The sequence below is a fragment of the Camponotus floridanus genome, unplaced genomic scaffold, assembly GCF_003227725.1.
Source record: "Camponotus floridanus strain SB8 unplaced genomic scaffold, Cflo_v7.5 scaffold160, whole genome shotgun sequence".
Classification (NCBI taxonomy): domain Eukaryota; kingdom Metazoa; phylum Arthropoda; class Insecta; order Hymenoptera; family Formicidae; genus Camponotus; species Camponotus floridanus.
This window is the reverse complement of record NW_020229282.1, coordinates 168,491-182,379: the sequence shown is the minus strand read 5'-3', so window position 1 is coordinate 182,379 and position 13,889 is coordinate 168,491. Positions and strand designations below refer to the sequence as shown.

General features: G+C 38.1%; 1 protein-coding gene across 7 annotated transcripts in view; it reads right to left on the bottom strand.

Moving 5' to 3' along the window:
• Positions 1-1,488: 1,488 nt before the first annotated feature.
• LOC105254317 (plasma membrane calcium-transporting ATPase 3) overlaps positions 1,489-13,889 on the bottom strand; it is a 71,184-nt gene continuing 58,783 nt past the window's right edge. For 2 of the 7 annotated variants that reach the window (XM_011262908.3, XM_011262909.3), the window contains 2 exons: positions 10,710-10,778; positions 1,489-2,742 (listed from right to left, as the gene is read on the bottom strand). In XM_011262908.3, coding sequence (XP_011261210.1) covers positions 2,521-2,742; positions 10,710-10,778 — 291 coding nt within the window. In that variant the 3' untranslated portion in view covers positions 1,489-2,520. Of the gene's footprint in view, positions 2,743-8,091; positions 8,306-10,103; positions 10,173-10,709; positions 10,779-13,889 lie in introns of those variants that run through there. The other 5 variants (XM_011262907.3, XM_011262910.3, XM_025407111.1 and 2 more) reach the window with 4 other exon arrangements.

The window sequence follows — 13,889 nt, the reverse complement described above, 5'->3', positions numbered from 1 at the left end:
TGCACGTATTCTTTCTTCTTATCATTTTTTCTCTTCTCTGTTACTCGATGTGTTTTTCTTCCCTCGCTCTCTCTCTTTTTTTCACTCTCTCTTCTCTCTCTCTCTCTCTCTCTCTCGAAAAGGGCGATTGAAAAACAAACATAAACTAAAACTACGAAATACGAGCTACTGACTTCATGGAGATGTGACTTCGTACATACATTACACGCTATTCTCTATTATTTGGCAGCGGTCTTGCACTTAAGAACGTAAAACTTATACGACGAAGTATATATAATAAACCTATATTGCCAACGTTTACGTCGAGATCCGATGGGCGATGGCGTTTCTCGATTATAATCGGGTAATCGAACATTCGCGAAATCCTATATTCCCCCTCTCTTTGCCTTTTCTTTTTTTCACCCATTTTCCTTCTCCTTTCCTTTTGTTCTCTTTCTCCCGAACAGCCGTGAGAAGAAGCACATTTCGTCGCAATTGCGAGAGATATGGATATCTCTCTAGTGTATGGTGTGATATTTATACATATATAATTATATTTATTCATATATATATATATATATATATATATATATATATATATGTCTTTCTTTATATATATATATATATATATATATATATATATTTACGCGTTTCATAATGTTACGTGAAATCGATAGGTCCTGAGAATAACATCGTAGTCACAGGATGAACGGAAATCTTGTTTCGTTTTCTTCCTTTTTTCTCCGGCGTATCCAGGAGAGGATAAAACTACCCCCGTTTCGTTAAGTTGCTTTAAGTCCCTCGGCGATGAAGCGATTGTAACGAGTCGTCGGTTAAATGTGATCTTCTCCTCGATCGTAAATATTATCACCCTCTTGTGTGTGTCCGTTCCTCCATTTTTTCCTCTGCATGTACAAGCGCGATTTTCATGTGACTGTCTCCATCTTCGACTTTTTTCCTAGCTCGCTTAAAATATATATATATATATATATATATATATATATATGTTATGTATATATATATATATATTGCCGAAGCATGTGCGACAGCGCATGTGATTACGCTTTTACTGTCAGGATTCCCATATCGATTTAAGCGTAATAATGGCAATGTCGTGGCGATCGATTCCGTAATCTGGCAAAGAAGAAGAATCGGTGCGACTTTATGTAATATTTCTCTAATTTTCTCCTCGCTCTTCTCACCCATTTCCACTTTTCCAGAGTTATCTCTTTCGCTTCTTCTCGATATATATCGCAACATGGTGTGATACGCTACGAAACAATTTACATTTATAGACATCTGCTTTTCGCCTTTGTCCTTCTTCCTCAAATTCTTTTCTCTCAGTAAGGCACCCCCAGTGCAGAGTATATTCACGGAAGTATTAGAGTAATACAAACTAGTGACTAGATCATTCTTAAGTCAAAAGCGCCAGAGAGAGATTGGGAGAGCGACAAAGGAAAAGAGAAAGAATCGCGCGAAGAGAGAGAAAAAGATAGTTTCTCAAAAAGAGAGAAAAGAAAAAAAAAGAATAATCATTGGAAAGATAACGGTACGATCGATACGAAAGAATAGAGAAAGAGAGCAAGAAAGACAGATAGAGATGAAGAGAGAAGCGCGGAGCGAGAGAAGAGGGAGAGAGAATGTCGCGCGGCGAAGAAGAAAGAAGGCGACTAGAGAGAGCCGGAGGAAGAAACGGCGAAGGGATGAAGGTAAAAAAAAAGAAAGAAAGAAGTCGACAAGTGATTCTACAAGTAATTCAAGATGCAAGCTGTACGCGCTATAAAAACTCAAAATCTTTCCCTTTTTCCTCCTCTCTCTCCCTCTCTCTCCCTTTCAACTTCAATTCCTTTCTCTTTCCTCCTCTCTTTGCTTTCCCTTCCGCGTTCTCGGCTTGTGCGGCCGGTCGTCGCGTCTCTTCCACACAGCGGTGCGTCAAGGAACGAAAGAATTGTCAACAAACACGCACACGCACACGCACACACGATAAAAGAGAGAAACGCAAGAGCGCGAGACGGAGGGTGGTACGGCGAGGGAACGTAAGGGAGGCGTAACATAACTCAACTACGTATAGGAGGCAGTGGTGCGTTACTTTGGGGTAATATTTATAATTGATGTCTTTTCTCGCACACGCTGCAGCGGCTTTATCGCGTCGTTCTCGTCGCGAGAATAATAGAGAGGGTCCAACCTGCGGAGTCAAGGGACCCCCTCTGTTGCGCGCGCACACATTCGTCGAAGCAACTAACAACGGATCCTCCACTCCGCTCCTTCCCTCTATCCGTACCCCCTTTCTCTTGTAAAGTTTTTCTCTCTAATTCGCTTCCTGTAAACCTCCTGCTCTTCTCCTGCGAGCGACCGACGACCACGGGGAGACGACGAGCGCGAGAAGATGAAGACGACGTCGTCGTCGTCGTTATCGTCGGCCTGCTCATAATGACAATAGTAGTAGTAGTAGTAGTAGTAGCAGCAGTAGTAGTAGTAATAGTAGTAGTAGTAATAGTAGTAGTAGTAGGCGTCGCTAATGACGACGCGGCGGCGTCGTCTCTAAACGGCAGTCTCGGTGTGACTGTGACTCGAGAGCCTCTCGACGTCGATTTCCGGTATGGTGAGCTCGTCCGGTATGTTGTCGGCGTACTCGATGCTGCTCGTCTGCGAGAGTCGCTTGCTCAAGGACGACTGCTTCCTCAGTACCTCCGCCAGGGTGGTGCTGCTATGCTCGCCGTAGCGCGTGTCTAGGCCCTGCCGAAATGCGTTCACTACGCGGATCTGCAAATTGGAAAGCCGGTAACGGTCAGATCAGTCTGGTCTAGATCGGGGGCCGATCGGCGACGCCGATCAACGGGATCGTCGCCGATGTGCGAGCGAGGTAAATGACAGGCACACGCAACAGCAAGTTGCAGGCTGCCGGCACACGCACTCGAAATAGAGATAGGAAAAAAAAATGGTCAGGCTCAGAGATTCATAACGCCGTCAAAATATTGCGTATATATGTATGTAAAGTGATTATGTATTTTGATGAAAAATTATAGGTATCTTACAACATTTTTATGGCATGTCTACTGTCATGCAAATTCATATATTTATCAAAGTTTAATTGCAAGTTTGATTTATGGCTAATTTTTTTAATTTTTCTTTCATTCATGACGAATGTGCAAGAATAATTAAGGTTTGCAAAATGTCTGTTTGGTTTAAATATATATTTTTATATCTTGAGGATGTTTTTTTATAATTCCTATTATTTTACAAAATAGATAGTCACTTTTTAAAAGTATCCCATGTATGTCTACATACATACGCACATTGAAGATTCCGCACAAATGCGGAAAATGGTCCGCAAAACTGACCTTTATGCTTTACGAGCGTGTTCCTTTTTTCCGTTAGTTTTGCAAAGTCGATCTTTCCCAAGAAAGATTTTATATTTTATTTAAAAAATTTAATATCTTCGCATTAATTGAAATGAAAACTCCGATATTAGCAACACTCCGTTTTGTAATATTTTAAAGATTTTTTTTCAGACGGAATCGGAAAGGCCGACTCCTAATCGGTCGAGGAAGCTTTCGTTAAAGGATAACGCGCCAGTCTTGTGGGACACCCTAGACAGATATTAATATGTATAGCAACGACGGGGGAATGGAATCGGAGGGTGAATCGCACATGGAAAAAAAAAAGATTCTCGCTTCTTAATTCCAACTTTTCCAATTTTGTCGAACGCTTATTTATTTCGACAAATCTCTTTTATTATCCGATTCACCTTAAGACCCCCATTCGCTTTGCATTCCCGTCATTTGAGATACGTAAACAAGACAGAAAGCAGCGATGCCATAAGATATTACAGAACTAGCGGGGTTTGGCTCACCCTGCGGAACAAGGCATTATTAGAACACAGAGTTCGGAGCAGCTGCGTCGGTAGGGATAGGAGAGAGTGGCTTGTGAGTTGCATGTAAAAATCTTTACGATACTTCGATATACTTACTTCAAGATAGAGAGAAAGAGAGAGAAAGAAAGAGAGAGTGAGAGAACGATCTTTGCGATTCTCCGAAATCGTGTGCGAAAGACGCTAAAGTTTGGAGTACTTAACACATTGAGGACGGCGATTTTAATTAAGATGCGTTTCTTGTATCGAACACAAAATAAAATTCGCTCGAATAACAGCTTGTTGAATTTTGCAAAAGTATCATCTCTTTTTGCACGAATATCTTCAAAGATATAATGATAAGATAAGATGAAGAAAACGAAACATATGCATGTCTTTATGTACTTAATGTGTATTCTTGGTGTAACTTTTTGCAGGAGATACAAGTATGTTGCTTTGTTCTAATTCAAATCGCCATCTCGTTTTAGGTGTATTTCTCGGATATATATCCGAAAGAATATATAAATTTGTGCCCAGTCCGCAAAGTGTTAAGCTTGCAAAATGCTGTTTATCACTCTCCTAGTATCAACTTTGATAATTCGAGGCATCCTGTATAGAAAGGAAGGAGGGGTGAGCTTAGCAAACGTGGGAATCACTAAAAGTCGATTTGTTCTTGGCGAGAACCTGACCCACCCACAATTGTCGAGTAATTAAATTTAGAAACAGGGTTCTTTTATTATCAACCCTGATCACGAATACATAATTACTACAGTTATTACAATTTAATATAAATGTATACAATGTTTTTGAATTTAATTATTCAACAAGAAGCTTGAAGATATAGCATTTAATATTTCATTTTAATAAAAATAGGATACATATTTTAAAAAATGACGCTTATATAATTTTTGCCCATCATTTATAGTACCTTGTGTGAATCCATGTTACGGTTTTCGCCAAGAAAAAATCGACTTTGAACTGGTTAAAAAATGCATTCTGCTGCCGATTACCACTTTTGCAAACTCGTCCCGATGTTCGTCGATCGCTTCTAATCGAGTACCTCGCAATTACGCAGGTAAACGAAAGCGGCCTGCAAAGAAAGATGTACCGACGTCGCCGCTCTGCAACTATGCTTGCAACTTGTCGCGCAACATCACATGCACCCATCGACACTATATTCATCATGGAAAGATCAGAAAGAAAAAAAAATATCGAAAAAAAAAGATATCCACATCTTCTATCTCTGCGTGTTGTCAACGGCTTGAAGAACGAAGCTGCTGGCTAGTCAAAGTTTCGAAACGAATAAGAAAAAGGATAAAAAAACGAACGCGTCCTGTTCGATTATCGCGAACGCGATAAATCGCCAAGCTAAGTCATATGGTTCGTATACATGCGCGACCAATGATTTGCTGATTGAACGAATCGATCACGTTAATCAAACGTCATGAGCGTATACATCCGCGTATCCGGCGACGAGTTTCCATTCGACACGACTTCCTTCATATTTATGGAAAAAATAATCAAAATTTATTTCGCATATTTTCGCGAAAAATAATTATAATTCGAGAAAAAAAATGTGAATTAAATCGAAACGAGAGATGATCTAATCTACGTGTTATTTGCAAAATTGACTATCTCTATCATTCAAAATTGAAATTTTAAATCTCGAAATATCAAATTTCGATTTATTAGCGAAAGTTGGAAATTTTCAAGAAATAAATTTGTATCCATTTTTTATATGACTGTCAAAATATAAGAGCTAAATGTCACTTGAAGGAAGTCTTGGCGAGACTGGTCGCTGATGCCGAAGAACGCGGGACGAATCGACGCGCGACATTTATGTAATCATACAGAGTGCGCATTTTCTGTTTCTCTCGTAGCGTCGGAGAAGCCTTAATCGATCGAATAAAAAAGATAAGAAAAGAGTGAGAGAGTAGAAAGCGTATATAGAGATAGAACAGATAGACAGACAGACAAACAGACGCGTTTAGAAAAAGCAAGAGGAGAGGAGAGCTCGAGAGTCTGGATTACCACTTATTCAAGCAACATGATATGTAGTTTAGGGAAGCTTGTTGTATCAACTTCTTCCAGAGAGTAGCGATAGAAAGCTGCGATTCGCGTTCAGATAAGCCTTGAGAGCCTCCTCGACTCACGAGATCTGTTAGTTATCCTATTAGCGTGTCGATTAATTCGTACCGGAAAGAAGATAATCTTAATAATCTCAACGAGCTGTGCATATCTTCGATATCATAGCTACGTAAAGACGCATCTCTCGTCGCGAATAACATCGAGATTTTTGCTCCGCGAGATTATATAACTCTCGATTTCGAATAAACTATCTCGCTAGTTTCGCGCTCGATGGCTGATCAGTAACGCGCTTCCTCCACTGCCGCCCTTATCGCTCGGCTTCTCCACTCGGACGCGGCCGATCATCGGTTGGGATTTTCTACTTAAAGCTAAGGGTGCAAAAATTTTTCAGCGATTGTGAGTAAGACACGAGGGAATTTTTTATCGAGACAATGGAAGTCGAGCGTGTGACTGATCAGACAAATAATTTCGTAAAAAAATATCAATGGTCAAATGGTTAAAATCAGCGTCAATTCAACGATGATACAATAAATACCGACGATGCGAAGAGGCCAAACAGTAACGACTGCGAGAAAAAGTTGCAATCTTACCTTTTAGCTGCACCCTGTATACACATTTATTTTTGCGAATTAAGCGAGAATTCGCGAACTTAAAAGCGATAGTTTCGAGATTAAGAAATCGACAGATGTGCATCCTAAGCGATACAATAAGATGCTGCCAGACTATGACGGACGTTTCTCGTTTCTCGTTTCGATAAGGATTCGCATTCCGTTATCTAAACAAACCTCTCGAATGCCTTCGAATGTCTAAATCCCTACTCGCAAACGTATCGAGAGAATCGACGACGTTCGACTCACCGTTCGATGATCCATCCTTCGGCGGCGGTTACTTCCTATTGTCCCAAAATAGCGAAACGGAACGTTAGACACGCGAGTCTTGGGCGAAAAATCAATACAATACGTCCGAGACGCCAGAAAGAAACAGGATGCACTCTGTACGGAGTTTGGTCGTCGACGTTTCGTGTGGACGTGAGAGAGTGTAATACAGCAGACCAGGCGGGAGTCATCAGCAAAGAGGAAGATACGGCAAGCAACACGCGAGGAAAGTATCAACGTATACGTACACAATTCGCATATAATACAAAGATTAAAAAAAAAAGGTGGAAAAGAGGAGCTCTCTATAGGTATGATCAGCTGCATGCATTCGGCAGGAAATCGCGTGCCCGGCAAACGTATGTCGCTACAGTGTGCGATTCGACTACCACCTCACAGACTCCCCCGAAAAAGCCACCTTTTTACAGTTGACAGCAGGGGAAAGGGGGGGGGAGGAGCGAGGGACGAGAGAGAAAATCTCTCTCGATCGCCTCGCGAGATCTTCTTGCCGTCTTCCTTCCTTCCTTCCTTTTTCTTTCTTGCGTTCTCGAGGCTGGGACGTGCGTTCACGCACGTCTCTTCCCATCCAAGGCTAACGGGCGTGGTGTTAATTGTCGCCGGTATAACACAACATTCAAAAGAGAATACTTACGCGATGCAAGGGATGTTACCGCTTTCGCATTTCGGCGCGACGACCGTATACAGCTTACAGACCCCGAAGAATGCACGTCGAAGGGTCCCCGGGCCTTGCGCGCGCTTCTCCTTCACACGCTTAAATATGCGTGTCTGCATTCTTTTCTTTTATTCTAATTTTTTCTCTTTGCCTTTGGCACGAAACAACATGCACGCTACGTCAAGTAATACGCACTGCCGATTATCGCAATATACGGACGACTCTCTCGACGGAAAAAGGTGGTGTGTCGTATTGAGTTTCACGTAGGAAGATGTCAGGGATGGGGGATGACAGTTAAAAGGATGAGTAGAAAGAGAGAGAGAAAGAGAGCAACGAAAAGAAAGGAAAAAGAAAAAGAGGGATAGAGAAAGAAAAGAAGACGGAAGAGAATAAAGTCTTCCTGAACAATATTCGAGAAAGAATTTTATCATTTTATATCTTCCATTTATAGAATTTCTCTCAAAGGTAGGAGAAAGGTTGAAACTCTATTCAAATTGATATCTTTTGTATGTAATCGATTCAACGACAAAATATTATATGATTGTAAATTATTTATAGAAATCTCAATTTTACTTACTCAAAATATATTTGAAATAAGTAAATTCTATTTATTGCCATAAATATGAAAACACACAGGCTAATTTTTTAAATAATTTTTATCGGGAAGACTTTCATCTAAAACTTTTCTCCTCGTATCTTTCTTATCGAGAGATACTTGTACTAGACTTTTTAGTTTATATTTTATTTAGGCGATTTTGTGGCGTGTGTTACCAGAAAATCGATTGATTGATCGGCAGCGTAATGGCAAATGTGTACTGCGTTCCATCGATCTTCGTCGAGTGTCTGAAAGGTTTTTTATGGAATAAAGATGATAATATACTGTAGGGGAAAAATGAGATGAGTATGCGGAAAGAAGACGCTTCGATAAAGAAAAAAAAAAAAAGAAAAAAAATTGTACAGAATGTCGATCTCTCGTCTACTGGAGAACCACACACCGTAATTGTAATTCTACTCGCCCCGATTGTAAAATATATTGCATTATGTTCGTTACGACTTGTCAGAATTTGGATTTAACTAGTCGACCGTTGATTCAATTCAGATCGTCACGATCTATCGAATTACGTGACGATGAAGAATTCAATTCGAGAATCAGTTCTCGTTAAATCGAAATCAGAAATTGTGACTGACGTACCTCGGCGAGTTCATCTCTCGTTGTGGCGACAAAAAAAATATCATTCTCTTATTTATGAGTCTCACGTCGCGAATAAAGGCATTGAAGTCTCCCTTGCATCAACGAACTCGGCGAGAAATAACGTCACTTTGAATTTCCAATTGTAGAAAATACAAGTCTTCCGTTAATATACTGTGAAAAATAACGTGCTGTGGTGTAAAAATATCCTTCGTGCAAGCAAAGATAACCGCATTCGAGCAGATTCAATACACACAGAGATGAGAAATTAATCGCGTGGACTTGAAGTTCGAGTCAGGAACCAAGCGCCTTGCGCGACGTTTAATTTGTCGCAAGATGCACAATAAAAAGCAACGTGCAAGGCGCGCAATCTCTTGCTCAGGCATCGAAGTCACCGAAGATCGCAGCTACAATGCAAAATACGATACACATGATCGCATATCTATGAACACATATAAAGCCTGTACACTTAATTGCGGTGACAACAGTAAGCGACAATCGAAAAATGGAAGCAAATTTTTTGCACGTTATTCTTTACAAGTCTTAACGCGACAAATTCGTCTAAAAATTGCGTCGCGTCTCATGCAACATGATTGTATCTCGACTGTAATTCGTATTTGGCGTGGCAAAGAGATCTAACGGGAGAGAGAGGGAGCATTATCTCCTAATAATGCATATATAGTAAAATTAATTCGATTTTTTTTCTCTAACAGATCCATGCTGTCTTGTCCTGTCGATTTTCATTCTCTGGACCGATGCGAGCGGAGGAAATTAGAAGGATTTTGGAGTCGAGGGACAAGATGGAATCACGTGTGCCGAAAGATAAACAACAACAGGATGAATGATCGGGGATCGAAGTCGATAAACTCAATTTTCGACGATAGGAGGAATTACTTTTGTTCGTAGCAAAATAATCTAATTTCGTCGAAATGATAGAGCAACTTCGATCCCTGTCCACGATGGAGATAAATGGAAAAAATATGGATATTAGACACAGACACACGACGAATACACGATGTTTCACGTAAAATTACGATAACACAGGACACCGAATGCTGCGAAGATGGGGAAAAGTTAGAATAAAGCGGAAAGAGACGGACTTGTACCACCAGAGGGCAAATGTAATTTTGGGAGAAAAAAAAAAGTTTTATTTAACGAAATAGAAAAATCGCACACGTATATTTGTTAATCATCTTTCAAAGTGTCTTTTTTGATTCTATATTGGAAAGTATTCTTAGAGCGATTCCTGTATGAGGAATCTCTCGCGATTGGAGCGACGTCTCTTTTCAGCGAAAAAATAGCTCTCTATGTAATAATAAATAGATAATATATAGATAATTAGTGCCAATGAAAGCCTCTATAAGCAACAACGACGCAGCATATAGACTCGGGAATGACTAATCCTTGCTGCGCTTCAAGCTTGGGATGTCAAGGATTAACACAGACATATACCTTTCCTTCGTATTGACGTCGAGGGCAGGAAAGGCTGCCCGGTCCAGTAGTACAAGCCGTAATATTATCCTATTGTAGAACAGTATAAAGTAGAAAGCGGGAAGTATACGTAGACAGATAAAACAGAAAGATCATGATAGAGGGAAAGAAGAAGAAAAGAAAAAGAAGAAGAAGAGACGTTACGAAGAGTGAGCATGGATTATATTCGCAACTTGTAAGTATATCTCGCTAACAAGTACAGAAAGTGACTTACAAATTGTTCAAGTACTCCATTCTAACTCTTAGAGTGTTCTACATAAAAGAGGGAAAAGAGAAGAAGGGCAGGAGAAAAAAGAGGGGAAAGGGAGAGGAAAAGTCTTGGTGAGATGAGGATCATTAGAATAAGAAGCATGTAAAAGCGAGAAAGTTAAAAGGCAGCTGCGAGCGAGCAAACAAGCGAATGACACAGAGCGAAAAGGAAAAGATTGAGGCAACAGAGAGAAAGAAAGAGGTAGAGGTAGAAAGAAAGAAAGAAAGAAAGAAAGAGAGAGAGAGAGAGAGAGAGAGAGAAAGAGAGATAGATAGATAGATAGAGAGAAAGATAGAGCAAGAGAGAGGAGCGCTTACAGCTTGGTCTGTCGAACTCTTGCTGTAGGGTACCGGTATCAAACGTTCCTGCAACTCGCCACCTATCACCTTCAAGAGTAAAGGATAACATAATGGTTACAAGAATGGAATGATCGGATCGCGTGTAACCACTTCTTCAACCCTCAAGCGATGCACTTGTCACTTTTCACGATATGAACGTGCCATTGTTTCGAGTTGAATCAATTGATTATTGGCCGCAATGTTAGCACAGGATTAGTTATTTACTCTAACAAGAATAAATCGAATTTATATTCATGATGAGATATCTTGGCTTTCGATTGTGTAAACAATTAATCCTTGCAACATATATGGGTCGATAATTTTTTGCAGAATTTTTGTTATCGAAAATGGAAAATTCCTAATGAAGCTTTAAATATTTCATTAATTAAACTTTAAATTCTTCCGTGAACTTTAAATCTTTCTATCCAATTAGCACGTCTGAAAAATGTATGTTATTTTAATACTTAACTGGTACGTGTGTGGAATTTTATATCTAATGACTGCTTTAAAATTAAATTTCTTTGAAATCATAAATTTTATAATATTGAATTATATTTATTATATACTGCATTTTTTGTGTATTTATATAGTTTGCGATATACAATCACAAATATTATAAAATGAGAATAAATATGTAATGTATACATAGTACTATCAATTTTCAATTAAGTTACAAATAAAAATATTCGTTTATACTTCTTGTTAAAAAAGGCTAAAACTTTTAAGGTATTTCTAGGATTCTTTTTCTTTTTTAATCTAAAAATATTAATGATTTTATATATTCTATGTATTTTTCATCATTTCTTATTTTCTTACTATAATTTTCTACAATTTTCTGTACCAGTTAAGGATCAAACTAGAGTATTTTCCATGCGAAACGCGAGCTTGAGGGTTAAAGGTGACACATTCTCATTGGTTTGTCTCATTGAAAGGTTGATGTTTGCGCAAGTATTTATCAGTGTGATTGTGAGAGTAATTGGATGGTGGTGTTCGCATCTTCTTGCAGGATCAGGAACATGTCGTCTTAATGAATCGTTTCATCTTTGCTAATTTTAAAGTTCTCTCGCGAATCGCGAATTTTTTACGGGATACATAATGTAAAGAGAGTATTTGCTGAGTAAAATAGATTATGGTGAAAATGTGTATGTGATTTTTTTATTTCCTCTTTTTGTAAACCGAGCCGTGTGCTCGAATTACAATTCCGTTCGACCGGAAGCTGATTTGGAGCCGATTGCACCAATAATATGGTTTAGACATTCCATTGTAATCTTCTACAAAGTAACATTCAGGCTTTGCTCAATAATTATAATAATTGACTCGATTAAACAAATTATTAATTATTAAAAAGATTCAGGACTTTTAAACAAAAAAAATCGACCTATGAATTTTTATATTTCAAGAATATAAATATATATCTTCACACATATATAGATAGATGTCAAGAGAATTAAAACATTTTTAAAATTGCAAAAATACATTTGAAAAAAGTAACAATTATTATTTTATTTTAAAGATTTAATAGAAAATTTATTAAAGAAAATATATATATATAGTGCGTTAGTTGTGCAACATTTCGAAATTTTGCAGGGCAACCGCTAATTATAGCAAAGTCTATCTCCTGTCATATCCTAGTTTTTATTTTCTAATAAATAAGCCCTTTCAATTTTTTATTAGATATTTCATTTCTTCGTAATTTCATATAAAATTATTATTGATAAGTAGATCCGTTTATATTTGCCGAGTAATTTATGACAGACACATTGTCGAACATTTTTTGAATCCCTCGATTGCAAATTTGTTGTCATGTATATTTAAGACGATTACATTCTATATATTTAAATTTTATCGGCACATAACGATGTTTCTTTTTGATAATTATAACGTCAAATCTCAATGAATTGCATAAATTTTGCATCTTTTTGATGATATCACGAATAAAACTAATTTGAATAAAAATAGAAAATTGTGGATATCAACATGGGATTAGTTTTTAAGACCATCGGTGCAATTCGGCCTCATTGATAAGGGATAAAGAATGAGCGAGAGTGCCGTGCCAAAGTGAATCAATATACAGACAGACAAGCGCAAAGACGTAGAAAGATATACAGAGAGTCGGTATATATATATATATATAAGTCGGCGAGCAAATGGAATTACGAGAAAAGATGTGCACAAAGTTAATTGTTGCGTGGTCGTTTAAAGTGGAGAAGATGAGATCGATAATTTATTTGTCGAATATTCCATCGCGCAAGATACGTCGACTGAAATCGCAATAATCGACGTTCCGTCAAAATGCAATACGCAAAGAAAATCATTTCAGATCGATTTCTGCAAATAATCGATTTGTATCTGCTTAAAAAATATATAAATATTATATTTAATTATTCAAATAATCAAAATTATATTTGTTCTGAAAAATGATGAAAATTATAATTATTGCCATCATCGCAGATTGATTAAATTTTCAATCAACATCTTTGAATAGTACTTGTGAAGTTTTTTAAATTATTTAAACTAATTTATTTTATACAAGTCAATGAGATAGAAAAGAAATGAAAAATAATTAAGAATAGACAGATTTCCATTTGCATTGTATTTCGACAGACTTTTTAAGTTTATAGTAGAAAGCAACGAAGACATAAGAAGTTACATAATGATGATGATACCATCTCTGTCGTTGCTCATCATTATGCATTAGACACGTCAATGAGAGGCATCATCGAGAAGATCATGTGCGTATAGTAGTCATAGTGTGTGGATCAGGAGAAAATTAGTAGAGTAGAATACCTTGTTGAATTGAAAGAATAAGTGGAGATCGCTGTCGGTCAATCGAAGAATCGACTGCGACGTTTTGTTATATTTGTCTCACGTATGTCACTAGCGCGGATCAATAATATACAGGTCGCATAGATTAGAACCTGGGCTCGAATGTGATCGATAACACTAGTAAAAATATTCGTTGCACCAAGAGATTCTCTTTATCCGTATCACGCGCGATAATCAAACGATGTCCTATTTTCTAAACTAATAATCCGAAATATCATATCCGAATAATCCATCGGACGAGATTCTTCTTCTCGCAATCTATACAAATCGATCGGAATATATGTTTTCTCGATTAACGTATCTTCTAGCTGACCTGAAAGCGGTCAAGTCGGA